The sequence below is a fragment of the Phoenix dactylifera genome, unplaced genomic scaffold, assembly GCF_009389715.1.
Source record: "Phoenix dactylifera cultivar Barhee BC4 unplaced genomic scaffold, palm_55x_up_171113_PBpolish2nd_filt_p 000007F, whole genome shotgun sequence".
Taxonomy (NCBI): domain Eukaryota; kingdom Viridiplantae; phylum Streptophyta; class Magnoliopsida; order Arecales; family Arecaceae; genus Phoenix; species Phoenix dactylifera.
Window position 1 is genome coordinate 770,663 of NW_024067666.1, and position 16,024 is coordinate 786,686.

Here is a 16,024-nt window from a genome sequence, read left to right on the forward strand (position 1 = left end):
CTATCTCCAGGGAGCGGTGAAGCTTTTCCTGCGCGCTACTATGTTAGCTCCGGCGATGCAGTGTGGTGATGAGCTCCCTCCTCCTCCGGCGCCACCACTCATGCTTCAGTTCTTTGTAGCAGAAGAAAGAGGGAGTGAGAGGGTGATCTACTGAGTCCCTCGCTGAGGAATCCCTGAGCTTTTATAGCCCTTGGTCGGAAGAGAGGAGGGTGGTGGTGGTGATCGTGGCTGTCAGGCGGTTGTAACCGCCTCAGCTGGTGATCAGGGACTCCAGATGGGCCGGCACGTTAGGCTTGGCCCATTAGCCCACTATATATGGGCTGGTTTTCACAGTCATCGAGTAAGATGCCAGCAGAATTATATCAACTAGATATCTCGGATGAGAAAGTTATGATTTCAAAATCGAACCTTATGTTAACACAGCCTGAAGACTATAGATTGACAGCAATATTCGTAATGTTAGTTCGTGCTGATTGGCAAAAAAAAGTCCATCATCAATATGGATTGGACAATAAAATTATATCATTAGCTGGTTTTTTTGAGTCCGAGTCAGCTTAGGCAGCAGATGGCAATTAGTATGCAATCTTCTCGTTGCTTGTTGAACCCTGCGAATCACGTGAAAGTAGGATACTCAAACTACAAATGGGTCACCATCAGATGGTAAACCCCGGCCATCGTCCCAGCCTAAGGTTAGCCAGCCGTCATTGCTGCTTCTAACAAGATAATATCCGGCCTGCTCGTGCCTCCTCCCTCCCCATGATAAGAAGATGGCTAAAGATGATTCGATATTGTAGAAGGACATGCTAGTTGGTTAATCCTGTGCTTGCCTCAAAGATTAAACCATGCATGTGTAAGTACGAACTGATTCAAACTATGAAACTGCCAATGGCTCAATTAAATCAGTTGTAGTTTGTTTGATGGTACATGTTACTTAGATAATCTTAATAATTCTAAAGCTAATATATATCCTAACTTTTGGAAGTCATGTATTTATTAGATAAAAGGTCGATACGAGCTTTGCTCGACACTTTTGATGATTCATTACAAAATCAACAAATTGCATAGTCAACATGTGGCAAAGTGCTGCCCTATCAACTTTCAGTAGTAGGTTAGGAGCCTACCATAGTAGTGAGGGTGATAAGGTCTGATTCCGAAGAAGAACCTCGAGAAACGGCCACCACAGCCAACAAATGCGGCATGCGTAGAAATTTTTCCAAACCTCGCATAGGAAGGTAGTGACAATAGAACAATATCGTGCTCTTCAACTCTAGCAGTTGGAATGAATACAATTTAAGTTTCTAAATGAGGATCTATTAGACTGGCACCACTAGCCGTAGTAGTAACAGCTCCAATAACATGTTAGAAAACTTGCAGTTGGATCTTGGGCTCCGCCAGCCAGTCTACCCCATAGCGTGCACTGGTTGTTCCTAGGTGCAATCGCACGTGGCGAGCATCTATTGGTAAGTGCATGGATCGTTCACGCGAAAAGTCTTCTAGTGATCAAGCAATTCATTGCCGGTGGCACGAGGAGCATTCTGAGTCTAGAGGAACAATGAAAATCAGCCAACGGGGCACCAAACAAGGTAGAATGGATGGTGGGAAGTCAATCAGGATCTAGAGTGGGCCTTGACATCTTGATCTCGGGTCAACTACGCTAAACTCAACCTTGCCGCCGCCCACGGTGGTCGGCTCACCATGGTACCTCATGGTCGGGGCACAAGGTTGCACTAGGGTTGAAGAGAGGCACAATAGGTGAGGTGGAGTTTCATTGGCCATAGGGATTTGCTGAAATTACGAATATACCATCAATATCATCATCATCATCATCATCATCTCATGAGAGCTTCCTGGGCGAGCCTTAAAAGCTACACCTCTGTGACCCAGATGGCCAAACTACAAAACCATCTGATATTTTTAGGTCGCATTGTATACACCAATAAGTAATACCATTGCAACGGCAAGAATGTTGCTAATAGCAACAATCTATAAGCCACATGTTCTTTCGATTTTTTCTTTTAAAGAAAGAGACAAGGTGGGTTATAGTTAATTATTCCAACTGTTGCTTAATGGGGATTGGGATCTCTCTCTCTCTCTCTCTCTCTCTCTCTCTCTCTGGGTGGGGGAGGAAGAAGGATATTTTTATTTGAGCTTTGTACTATCGTCTGTTCTTGAGATTCTTTAATACTGATGCGCATCTGGCTTAGATAATACTAATAACAGACTTTAAAATAATAATATGCACAATACGATCGAATAATATATATTTAACTTGTTACTAGGAATATATTAATATTTATCTCACAAAAACTGTCAGTATTTAAACTGAAAAAAATATCACAAGAAAAAATATATAAGAATGAAGGGCTCGAGGACAATAGAGAGAGGGCTCGAGGCGTTGTCATCATAATAGTCAAGCGGGAACTCTTGAAAAGTCAATAACAATTACCTACCAAAAAGGTCAATAGCATTATGCACTTGGTCTTATATAAAACTACATTAAGTTGCAGCAGTTATAATGCAAGTGGTTCACCATCTGCAGCAACATGGTATTATTTTATCATGTTGATGTTAGGCGTGGTCTCATACAAGAAATGCTATGAGTTTGTGCCAACTTCGAATGCGAAAAAATGAGTATATATGAAGCAAGAAATATTTGATAAGCTCATATATATAGCAACCATAATATTTTATTTCATGATTTTATGTAAATATGTAGAATGCACGAGTATATAGTTTTTTCCTCTTTAGCAATATAATGAAAAATATGCCACTGTCAAGATTTGCATCTTGGACCTCTTCCAAGAACAAACTCTTAGAGGATGGGTGTGAAATTAAAAACTAAGACAAGGTTAGTTGGCATGTTTTCATAGCAAATTTAATACAACTACTTATCATGGATAATCAAATGGTTAATGTTGTGGGTTCACAATAGAGGTAATCTTATTGTCAAAGTTATATATATTGAGTTGTACTCATCACAGTTTTCTTAATAGCTTGTAATAAGTTGTTTCATGCATAGTTTTAACAGAATCTTTTATCACTGTAAGAGACTTCCTCTTGCATGCTAAGAAATTCAAATCATCATACAGTAAAAGTGCCATATAGTTGGTTAATTATACAAGCAATGATATACCGTCCCGTGATATTATTAATATATAAAGAATCAACTTGCAGATTCCACTAATAAGTATAGAATGCTGCTAGCAGCCATCGTCTAAGTTGGTTACCATCTCTTTTCTGAAGGCTTATCCTCCGAGAAGGTCAAAGACACAAATTCTTGGTATTGTTACAAAAATCAAAAAAATATAGGATTATGCCTGCTGTGAAGTAGGAGAGTATTCTAATGGAAAAAAAATACAGAAGCTTGCTTGAGAGGATGCTGACAATGTATTATGAACAAATGACCATGAAGTACACTAAGGATTTGTTTGGTTTGGTGGAAAAGAATGGGAAACAAAGAAATGCTTCTTATTTGGTTGAAGTTTTTAAATGAAAGAGATAAAAAAATAGCATTCTCATTAGAATAAAATAACCATATTTTATGGAAAAGAAAACTCTATATGGGGGATATGGAAAAGTTAATTTTCCATCGATTGAGAATTAGATCCTTCTTTTTATAAAACTATTCTCGAGTCATCAAAATCTATGGATAAGATATATTTTTTTATTAAAAGTATAATAGGTATTTTACACAATTTTTTTAGAAAAGCAGACGTTCAATTAACATAAGCTACTCCGAAATACACCTTTCCATGATTAAGCAAATATTCTAAAATTATTTTTTGAGACATCATATTTTCAAAAACCGTCTTTCTAAAAAAAATATTTCAATGAGAAAATATTCTTCTCACGAACTAGGCGGGTCCTAATTTATTTTGCATCAAAAAATTTGCATATTTAATGCAAAAATGCTATAGCCTAGTCTGAACAACCATAACAGCTGTGATAAGCACCCTGTCTGCTCTTTTCTGTCCAGGGAGGTGGAGACCACTGGCCATGCATGCGTTGCTTCTCATCCAAATAACAAAAGCTAAGACTCTGCGGATTTCAGCGCGTGGGATGATAAGAACAAATCCCACTATTTGGATCGTTCTTGTTTTGGACCACTCTTTCGATCCAGCGGAGGGAGAGGGTCTTACGACCACCGCTAAAGTCGTTTCGGTCCCCAACTTTCTTTGCAGGGGAAAAAAGCCTTCCTTTTCCCGTTAAGCTCGACTCAGTTCAAGGAATGAACCGAGCGCGTCCATCGTAATGCTGACGCTTGAGGCCAGTTAAATGGCCATTGTCTCTCACCTCCACGTGCATGGCACGTGCCTAAGGCACTGATATCTATAAAAAATAGAACTAGGAAGGCAATTGGTGCTAGGGAATCGGCGTGGGAGCTAGTTAGAGAGTAGAAGGTGGTGAGCTCTATGCCCTGCGCTCAAGAGGTCTCTAGTGCTGTCAAGGGATGCAGCAAGAGTTTGGAGGATTGATGTCCACTTAAGAGCTGCACTCCTTCTTTAAAAGCTGGTGTGGAATCGATTACACTTGTAGAAGCATCTTTAGGCCTCCTTACTATGAGCAATGTACCGAAGAATCTATTGACTATATGCTATTCGAATGTGCTAAAGTGCTTCAGGGTTCGTGCTGGAAAATTTATAGAACTCGGAGACATTCTTATAACTCATTTTGGAGGGCAAGCATAAAGGCAATTGGGATAAGAAATCGGTCGCCTTGTACTATATTGCTTATTATATTTGGCTGACCAACAATAAAAGACTATTTGAGGACTTAGATAAGAGCTCTTAGTGATTGTTATGAAAGCTTCACTCCATACCTCATCCAATATTCAGACTAAAATCTTGAAGGAGCCATTAATAGCTAGAAAAATCTAGGATTCCACATTTGCAGATGCTGTGTCCAGTGTGGTTCATTCACTCGAGAGCCCCAACTTCAATGGTAGCATGTACGAAGAACAGATAAAAAAAATTGATGGAACAGGTTTTATCATTTGTGACTCTAGATTATCTTTGCTGGCAGCAAGTTGGTTATCACTTTACGACAATAGTACCAGCGACCGAATTAAGAAGAAGACTTCAGGAGACTTCAGGACAATTATCTTATGAATTAGTACTGGGGATATTAACATCCTCTATTAATGGATATTTAAAGGCTCATATTGAATATCGCCACATGTATAGCCAGATTTATCTAGGTAGGCTCACCAACTGGGTTGCTAATTATATGGCTGACTATAGCGACGCTAATCTATGGAAAGCTAATTCAGTTTTACCTACATGCCTTAAGGATATTGTAGTCAATCATGCCATTGGGATGTGTATATATCCGTACAAAAAAAAAAGAAGAGAAAAGAAAAGAAAATAAAGACATGGGAGAGGATACCGTAGAAGTCCACAGACCCGTCCACACGGTCTTGCTCTTCTTTTAATTATAAAAAAACTCCGCAGACTCACAATTGAAGGGCGTTTGGAATATATTTTTTTTTCCCTTTTACCCAGAGGGTTGTCGCAGTAATAATACCATATAGTGGCTCCCCCCGCCCCTTTCTTCTCCCGTTCTCGTGCCCTTCCTCTCTCCATTTCTTCCTCTCCTCGCTCTCTCTACCCCCAGAGTCCAATATTAAAGAGAGATTGGGTGCTTTCATATGAGCTTTTAGATATTTTGGGGATTAGATTGGCCTCTAGGTAACGAGATTGAGAGGGTTTTAATGATAAGCTTATTGATGGATGGATTGATTCGATCCTATTGGTTGGGCAAGATATTAGCTTTTCTGTTGGATCGATTTTTATCCATCTGAATTCGTATGGAATCTTTTCTTGTTGGGTTTTGATTTGGGGTTCTCTGGAAGATAGAGAGGAGGCGGGGTCAAATAGGAGTACTAAGAGTAGATTTCAATTAGATATGGGGAAGAAGAAACCCAAGAAAAGATTGACGTTATCGATCAGCGGCAGCGGCGACGAAGAAGCATCGGCGGCGGCGTCGGAACAGACTGCAGCATCTCCACAGGAGCGTCCGAGAAAGCGAGGTCGAGGCCGGCCGCGGAAAGTGATAGCGGAGGAAGAGCAGAAGGAAGAAGAGGAGGAAGGGGACGAAGATAAGGAAGGTTCCAAGAAGAAGAAAGACAAGGACGGAGCTTCCTCCTCTTCTGTTAAGGAGGAAGAAGAAGAGGAGGAGGCGGAAGAGGCCGCGGCACCGGAGCAGCAGCAGCAAGAAGAGAAGCCCAGAAGCAGCAGACCAAGGAGGAAAAGCCGACAGCCTCGTAAGAGCACTTGAACGAATCCATCCGTTGCTTTCTGGGTCTTCTATTCTCTTACCTCTCTGATGTGTCTCTTTTAGTTTCTACTTAGTTTTGTTTTGGAATCATTTAATGTTTGTTTGCTTTGGCTTTTGATGGCAGTTTGGAAATGTAGTCTTTCGCTTTGTGTTTGTAGGGGTGAAACCTGGGAAAGAGAGCATGAATTTTGTATGCGTATACGCTGAATGCCATATGATTCCGGGGTTTCAGAAATCTCTGTTGTTGGAGACTGGTTGGTTAAAAAAATTATGCAATTGGACACGTCGATTGACTGGCTTCGGTTCTAATACATGTTCGTAGGAAGAACGCGCCAAACTACTGTAGTAGATGGCTGGTGAAGGTGCATTGCATCGTAGAATATATGCAGCTGGAATGCATATTTTAAGGGCCTTTCATTTATTAAAATAAAAGGCATCACAAGGAAGAACCATCAGCCTTCACATGATCTCACGTGCGCAGCGTGCTCACTTGCACTCACAAAGAGAACATCACATCTACGCGTAAAAAACTGCTCAAAAATATCATAATATAGGTCTCATGCAAACAAAACTAGTCGAAAGATATTATTTTAATTTTTTGATCCTATATAAATATCTAAAATTTACACAGTGCATAGCATAGTGTTTTCTAGTCCACATAGGCCATGGGCTGAATCTATTCTGATACTATTTGTCACAATTCAAAACTTTATCCAAAAAGGTATTATTTGGATTCTTTGGCTCTATATAAAGTACCTAAAATCTATTTAGTATATTGTCGATATGAGACTCAATACACGTCCGCACGAATTCTGAAATAAAACTAGCTTTAAATAGAGAAAGCTGTCAGTATATAAATATTCTCCAAGTTAGATAACAGAGGATCTAGCCTACTCTTATGGCTATCAAAAGTGCCTTTGTTTCACAGTCTATAGATATTCTCTAGGTTAGATAACAAAGGACCCAGCCTACTGTTATGGCTATCTAAAGCGCCTTTGTTTCACAGATGGCTGCATGTCTTGTGCTATTCTCATGTTTACAGAAAAGCCAAACGTAAAGTTCATAGCAGACCTAGGAGTTCATGGTCATGGACATCATGCATGCCCAATTGTTTTGGGACAGTGCTTCAGAACATGCAAAGGACTTCATGCTCATGGACGTTAATAACACCACCTTGGGAGATTGTTTCACAGCATAAAGGTCCAGGTTATTACCACCGTTTGGTCCGCTGGGCCTTCGTATATTCTAACCAAATCAACAAAGGATCTTGCTGCTATCCTAAGCAATGCGAACAGCCTACACATGTGAGACCACCATCGTGCAACACATGTTGAATGCGACAATGGGTTGCGATGTAGCTTGTGATATAAGCAGCATATGATACACGAGTAACGTGCCCTTGCAACGTAATACTGATTGCTTTCTTGCAAGTTGTGAGAGTGGTATGAAATTAATCTCTCAAGATTTGGCAATCCATCTTGAAGCACAATGCATATGAGGCCCATAGAAGTAACAAAACACACTTGTATTCGAATCCGTGATGTATTAAATGTCCGCTTCAGCGCAAAAAAAAAAAAAAAAAAAAAAAAAAAAAAAAAAAAAATCACACTTGCACACAATAGCAGCAAAATATTAAACTTGGAATAAAATGATAGTCCGGCATTTTAGGTTGTATTTCTAAAAAAAGTAAGAAAAAAATAATTCGTATCGTTCAGCAACTTTATATATGACACGTAGTCCTTGTTTGGGTCCATAAATTGGGGCTTTTTGCAACGTTGTACATGACAGACCCTGCCATTGTGCACACTTCCATACAATAATGCAAGGTCTGGTCAATTGGAAAAAGAGTTTGGGCAAGAGGGGTTTATTTAATCCGGATGGACCGGCGACCAGCTTCATCCAGCCGAGCTTTTAAATGTCAGGTCAGTTGCCGTGCAATGGTTCTCGACAAAGCTAGACTGTTACCTTAAGATTATAGGTCCATTTCGAGATAGCCAACGACCTCTGTCAGAATTATCTAGAAAACCTCAACGTGGCAGCTATTCTTACCAAAATCAAACCTTTTCTTTTTCATATTTTTTTAACTTAAAAGATCAGAAGAACTCTCAGCAGGAGCAAAATTTTTGCTAGTTAGGAACCGAAGCGAGAACCCACGCCCCTTAGAACCAAACCACCAACCACTTGATTAAAGAATATAAAATTATACCATCCACGCAAACGCTAGAAACTAGATTGAAATTTAGTGTAGCTTCATTGGAAAACAGGATTTATAAAGCCAACCTCAAAATGATAGGATAAGGCTTAATGGTTATAAAATCCAATTTAAAACAACACTCAATGAGCTGCAAAGTTTTACTAAATATTCGGATACGATACTGTGGGTTAACAGAAAAATAGACGGAAAAAAAAAAAAAAGAAGGATAGCCGTAAAATATTTCTTCTAGTACGCTTAATCTTGGCTTAATAAAGTTTATTAAAGTTCAGTACCTTTAACAGGTGAATCACCCTCGAACTCCACAACTTCGGTGACAACTACATTACTCTTGTCTGTGCAAAAGTAATACGGAAAGCAACCTGATATTGATAACGACGGATGAGTACCTCTACAGCAGTACTATATTATATTATTATTCTATCGCAATTCGAAAAGCACGAATGTTCCAGTGAACACATGGGTGAGAGTACACCGTGGCCCTTTTTTCTTTAAAAAAAAAACTATACTGTAGCCCTTTTAACCAATGAATTAACGTATACTTCCAGTTACTCAAATGCTGGGGGCTACAACTCTTACAGAAATTGCTGTAAAGAGCTCACAGGACATGGTTCTTGTTCCTTGGTCCCAACTGGTCCCTATTTTAAAAGAGAAGCCTCCATCCATTCCTTGCTCATGGATGAGGGTCCACAAGAACAAAAATGGCCCATTCGCTTGGTATTCAGATATAAATATTAAGAAATGGATTGCAAGGCAGCAGATGGCCATCAGAATCCACCTTTATAGCACAATAGAGAGCCATGCCACATACATTACCTGCTTCCTAAGCAATGGATTCATGGTCTCTTTCTCTAAAACTTCTTTTTGGAACAGACAAGGACAATCAGTCTCTGTAAGCTTTCAGAAGCAATGAGCCTGTTTTCACTAGTCAGACCACATTCTAGATTAAAGAGGGTTTCTCCAAAAGATGCATCTTTAGGCCCTCCTTGATCATTGAATTTTATCAAAATCCTCTTCAGAGAGCCGGCACATGCAAAAGTCGTTTCGATTGTAGTATCTTCTAAATAGAAGAAAAAATTATTATACACATCTAATTTACAAAAGAAATCAATACCTTAATAGTATAAGCATACAGGGTAATGGATCTTGCAGAACTTGTTAGCTTCAGAAACATTGTTTAGATGCCCCAACCAAGCTTCTGGTGCCCTCTAACGCTTGCGGTTCCATGGCGCCTCTCCTTTTTCTAACAAGATCGATCCGGATCAAATCCACCTTCCCCAGCACAATATACGACAGCCCAGGACGGTGCAGGGCCATATAGTCTTCAAAAATTTTAAAAGGCTTCCCAGAAGCACCCTATATTCCAACAAAGGTTGGTTGGTTTCGGTTGTCATTGATCATCATCAAACAACAAAATTTGTAGGGGTTGAGATGAAATTTACCAAATCATGGAACCGCTCATAATCCATCCATGTATACCATCGACCCTTGACCTTAAAACTTTTTAACCTTTGCTAGAAGACCACAGCAGGAGCGAACATGCTCGCAAGCAACCTCATATTCACCACTGCTTTTAATCACCAAAGCCTCTGAAAAGGCCTTAACATCAGAATGTCCGGGGGCACCGTCCATTGCCAATTTTGAGGTGGCAGACCTATGACAGTGAAACAACAATAAGCATTAGTAATTGTAAGTCATTCAATTAATTTGCTTTGTTTCTTTTTTTTTAAAAAAAAAGCAGCTACTCACAAGCCACACTATGTGATGCCTTTGATTTCAGCTAAATCTGGTTTTCCAATGCCTTGTAAGTTTGCATATGCATCTATAGCTTCCACATTCCACCCTTTAACTAGTTAAATGGTAAACTGTACTCTGTTCTTTGTCATGCAAAGCTTTTAATAGTCCTATCAAAATTTAGGAAAATACCACAACAAAAAAAAAGGAATTTTATCAGCTTAATCTCCACCAAACTGCATATCTCGATGAGATTGGATCACTTTTATGAGTTGATACAGAGATTTGAAGAAATATAGACGTGAGTAAACAAGTGTATCTATGGTCAGCTTAAATATCCCAACGACATGGTCGCAGTGGAATACTCAGCAAGGTTACCTTTCTAGGGAGATTTTGTCTCTTTTTTTCACCTTTTTTTATTCATTGATGTGCACATGCGCCCAGAGATGTGGGGCAATAGGTAATGAATAAGGACAACATTAACCACCAACGTGCAGCAATTGTTGTTACAGTGCCACCAGAGTGTTCTGCAAGACTCTAGGAAAAAATTAGTGATGACAATGATGGATGGTTGGCGATCAAGAAAGAAGGCAAGATCAGTATTTTAGAATTCTTCAGATTGCACAAGTCATCAGCAAAGGCTGGCTTTCCTAATTGTAACAGAATCAAATGAACTCAAGATAATATATACATTAAACATAACTAAGGCGATTTAACACCTAACACTATTTACAGGCAATAAATATGATTCAACCGGGTCCCAAATCATATTTGACTAGGCATATATATAAAAACTGATGTGTAATGCAACCGTATGCCAAGTCTAAGCACACAATAATCTGTTGCATACATGAAGAGTAAATGATCAACACAATGCCTAGAAACTTATCCCGTTGTTATTTATGGAAAAATGCCTGGGGCTTAACAATTGTTAATACAAAAAATTTAGTAGCATGCACTGGGATAAATGCAATGATAAACTAATAGGCGAAGAAAACCCAATATTTAGAATGAAATTTGAGTGAACTCTCATACACAGTATTCACACACAACATACAATATATGTGTGCTAAATGTAGGACCATGCACATCCAACATGTTTAATTCAACTTCAAAACTCATGGTGGATCAAAGATCAGGAATTTGTCCAGTATTTTGATATCCGGAAAGAACAAAGTAGTTTGAGTTTTTGTTGAAAAAGAAATCTGGAAAGTGAGCAAAAACTAGCTATGAGGAAGAGAGACAATAAAAGCAACTGCAGAATCTCCTGCTGAACAAGACTTGGCTGCAAAAATTTTTGTAGCTGGATACTTTCAAAGAGTAGATTTACTTACGTGCATGTCCTTCTTACCAATAAAGGTTAGGATTTGTCTTGGATGACTCTTATTTGTTAGTAAACTAGGCTAATCCATCTATATTATAAAAAAATGACCTCAAAATCAAGAATGGAACAGATATGCAACATATCACCCATGCTACCAAGAAAGTTGCATAAGCAAGCACTTTCAAGAGCATCGCGGTAAAAGATTCGTTACTATTGTATGAGAATATTCACAACAAATTGCTCCTAGAAGTCGCCAAAGAGTGGCCAATCAATTGCCCTCAGGCTGTCTTTGTAGCTGCATCTACACTCACATATGGCTGCAAGCATTAAAATGAAGTCAAGACTTAAGCAGCCTCAGTGTTTATCTACAGCTCACAATTAACATCTTTTAATATAGGCAAAGGTTTACATGGGAGACAGGTATAAACATCTTTATCCTATCTGGAAATTGTGCATTTCTGACAAGGAAGGTAGACATATGTCTCCACTGCAGCTCATGAATAAGTGAATTTATCTCTGGGTACATGATTGACTCACCAACCACAGATAAAGCATAATGCCTTGGAGAGAGAGACATTCTAATAACTGTTCCTGCTTTACACCTTCAAGAAACAGTAACAAAGGCATCAGATTTCATATTTTATGTGGACACTCAAAAGATGTCTTAAAGGGCCAGTGGCTTGGAAGGTTTTAAACTCACTTCATATTGAAAAAAAAAAGGGGCAGCCTAGGGCAGGCGCAGATAAACATAGCTTTACTCCGACATGAAGAGAGGTTGTTTTCATGTTTCAAACTCATGACCTCTAGGCCACAATGGAGCAATCTTGCTATTATGTCAAAGCTCACCCTCTCGCTTCATATTGACAATGAGACAAAAAGAATTCAACACTAACGACCTTAAAATTTCACAAAATCAGCTCCCTAAAAATTGAGGAGATTTGAAATAAAAAATAATTTAAAGCAAAATAGAATAAGTGGATGACGATGTGTACGAGGTGTTATTACAATACCAAGGTGAATAAAACCTTTTAAAAATGATATGTTCAGTGCATAAAAGCCTTAGAAACTTATATATACATATTGTACAAATCGAGAGCAATAGGAAAGGACATCAGTTTACTAACTCAGCTTACGCTATTCACATATATCTTATGGAGCCAGTATCCAAGTCGTGCCCATAGAACATAACTTCACTACAAATATAAGTACAAATCCTGACACTGCCAAAACTATCCACAATTACCTGATACAGCCAAAATGAACACAACACAAATAGCTTTAAAAATGCTGAATGGCATACTACCAAAAGTTTTTGAGTGATCTAAGGATGTCTTCAAATAATATGTAGATTCTAATTGAACTCCCCGAACAAATAAAGTTAAAAGTAATGCAAACCAAGATCAAATAAAGCTAGCCTCAGAAGTATCCGCTCAGCTCCTAGTAAGTGGAAAAGAAGATAAGAAAAGATAAAAATCAAGTGAAAACATTTTGGGTAAACACAACACTTAATGGCAAAGAGCCAAGCGAAGATATCTTTTCAGCATTATCTAGTAATGCCAAAGAAATACCTTGTTCTGTTGGAGTCCAATATATTACTGTTGATTGAAGTTCACAAAAATTCATCGAGGTCTTATTCAAAACAATTGTAAGTACAATTCGAGTTTGGGATGCATATTCTGACATCTCCAACAATCTCTATGATATTTTATTAATTTTTATCCTAAAAATCTTTTTTTAAAAGGTGAAAAAGGGCAAACTTCTATATCTTTCATTCATATTTGTATATAGTGGAGCAGCTTTCTTGTTCATTGACCTAACTAGAATATGTGCAGATATCTACTTATGTGCATGTTATGTCAGATGTTTTCATCTCTCTAGTGGCATGTAAGAACAAAGTTAATCATTGGGGGTATGTACTGAGTCTACTGACCATAAATTATGATTGAAGAAAATAAATAAACCAATAAACTGATAGATGAAGTAGACAAGTTGGACTAGATGCATGACTCAACATGATGTATGATGAATCACCGCCATCAAACACCAAAATGACTATGACAAATCAAAAAATTCAATCACTGTAGAATGCGCTTGACTCATTAGCACAAAATGTATGTATCAAGCATAGTTATCAGCAGCAAAACAAATTTCCTGATTCCGTTTTAGGTTAGAAAATTTGTTATGTGTATTCCTCTCACAATTTCCTACATGTACTGTACCCTTGAAGAGAACATCATCACTATTCCATTCATAAGGATGCACACATGTAAAGTACAAGCACAAGAGTATCATCTAAGGGAAAATACGTGGAAAAGCAAGCCGACAATGATTGAGTTGCCAGCTAAGGATCTTCTCAGATTGAAGCTTGTAAAATGGGGACCAGGAGAAGGTGGAACGTGGTGGCTAAGCGAGTGATTCTTCAAATGTTAAAAGTAGGACACATGAAAAAGGTAGAGCTCCAAGGAGGGCAACGACATTTAACCAAACACAGAAGGTTATCATAGAAAAAAGGTTGTTGGTCCATTGATTACTGACATTTAGCATCAAATACCACAAATCACAAAAGGGCAACGACATTTTACCAAACACAAAACTTGATACATATCTATTGAATAAATGAACAATGCCCAAAAAGTCAAAACCAGTGACAGAGAATTACCTGCTTCTCTAAGCTTGTCCTAGTGATCAGTGACACCATTTCATTCAAACCATTGTCACCATTTTGCCCTCCATTAGATAAAGCCCCATCGATTTCCTCGAAGGAGCTTTACCGGCGATGTCCTCCAATCAACAACAGCCGATTCCATGACCTCCTCCTCCTCCTCTTCTGAATCAAAGCCACTGCACTCTAGTGTAGAAGCCAAGTGCCCACAGTTCTCGCGCACTTCTGTCTTCCCGATAACCTTCCGACTCCAGGAAGCGAAAACACCATCTACGTCTCCGTTGCCCACGTCCCTCCTAGGGCCTCATCCACCTCGAGAAGTCCTTCGCAGCGGCATTAAAGCTCTCGCCGTAAGACCTCGACCTGACGCAGAACACCGCGAGCCGGAACCAGGAGAGAGGCAGCGAGCCCACCCGGAAGTCCTCGGCGCTCTCGGCGGGCCACCGGGCGAGGAACTCGGCGTTGGACGGGGGATTCCCGTCCTTCCAGGTGGAAGCGACGTTCGGGATGAGAATTTCCTCGGGGAGGTCCTCCGGCGCGGCGGGGTTCGACTACGTCGAAGGGAGACCGGCCGCGCGGAAGCGGTCGGCGAGGCCGCCGGCGCCCAGGAGGTGCCTGTCTGGGAGGCGAAGAAGAGCTTTTCCACTGAGGTTAGGGTTAGAGTTAAGGTTAGGGACGGGGGAGTAGAGGCGGAGGCAGCGGCATTTCCAGAGGAAGTAAGAGGAGGAGAGGGAGAGGACGGCGAGGAGGGCGAGATGAGAAGGGAGGGAGGACGAATGGTAGATCTCGATCATAGGTCTCTCGCTCGTCGTCGCGTTGCGGTCGCCGGCGCCGGAGGTGCGAGAAGTGGGGGTTGGTCCCCCGAGCAGCAAGCAGGGCTCTGTTTGAGCCGCTTCGACGGGCGGGCAGGGGTCAGACCGCCAGAAGGGTTTTCCGGTTCGGAGGGAAGAGGAACGTCGACTTCGTTAGTTCGTTAAACCGAAACGTGAGTTTTGCCTGGCTCTGTCTTGAACTGGACACTACGTAGTTAAAATATTTGTGGTGACATAACTAAACTGAAATTTAAATAATAAAAATTTAAAACTAGTTAAATATTAATTAATTTTTTTATAAAGTATTATATTTTATCTCAGTTCAAAAAATATTTTTAAGAACTTTTTGAATTCTTTCTTTTCTTGCTTGCTAAATTAGATTTTCTGTCAAAAATCCATCAATCCTTTCTTTTTATAAAAATGTAATATATTTTATATCATTTAATAGAAAAATCTAATTGAAATTATTGTAGAAATATTTTAGATTTTCGTGAAGTTATCAGATTAGGACCATTTTTGAAATTAAAAATTTCAAAAACTTAAGACACTTTTATATAATGTAAAAATTAAGGATTTAAGGATCTAATTAGTAAATGGCCTGCTTGAATCAAGATATATTTCAAAATAGAGATAGAGGAAGAAATCTAATAAGATTTGACAAGTATAGAAATTAGCCGAATATATTTTCAATTAGTTCTCAATTTTTTGTTAGACCTCGCAATATTGCATTTTGATTCAGGTTCAACCAAGTCATAAACAAGTTTTAGGATATTTGGCAAGTATGAGATGTTTGATGGCTTGAACAAATTATTGTTAGGGTGGCCAATGCAGTAATATGCATCTATACAAAGAAAAGATGGAAGGCTACGATCACCATCCAGTTAAAAATATCACCATCATTCATGTAAATTTACAAATTATGTAAATTTATAAATTTCTTTTGACTTTTTCTTTGTATGCTCCTTTTGGTTTCATTTGCTCAAAGTATAAAATCTAAGCCATGA

General features: G+C 39.2%; 1 protein-coding gene across 1 annotated transcript; it reads right to left on the bottom strand.

Annotated features, from left to right (window-relative positions):
* Positions 1-9,519: 9,519 nt before the first annotated feature.
* LOC103705365 (S-adenosyl-L-methionine-dependent tRNA 4-demethylwyosine synthase) lies at positions 9,520-15,317 on the bottom strand. Its single transcript, XM_026803971.2, is given in 13 exon segments — positions 9,520-9,799; positions 9,802-9,844; positions 9,931-9,987; positions 9,989-10,142; positions 10,238-10,339; positions 10,341-10,392; positions 11,823-11,847; positions 11,956-12,148; positions 12,689-12,789; positions 14,206-14,300; positions 14,303-14,333; positions 14,336-14,507; positions 14,509-15,317. Coding segments are annotated over 13 exon segments (1,653 nt in total). The 5' UTR covers positions 15,003-15,317; the 3' UTR covers positions 9,520-9,665.
* Positions 15,318-16,024: the final 707 nt, after the last annotated feature.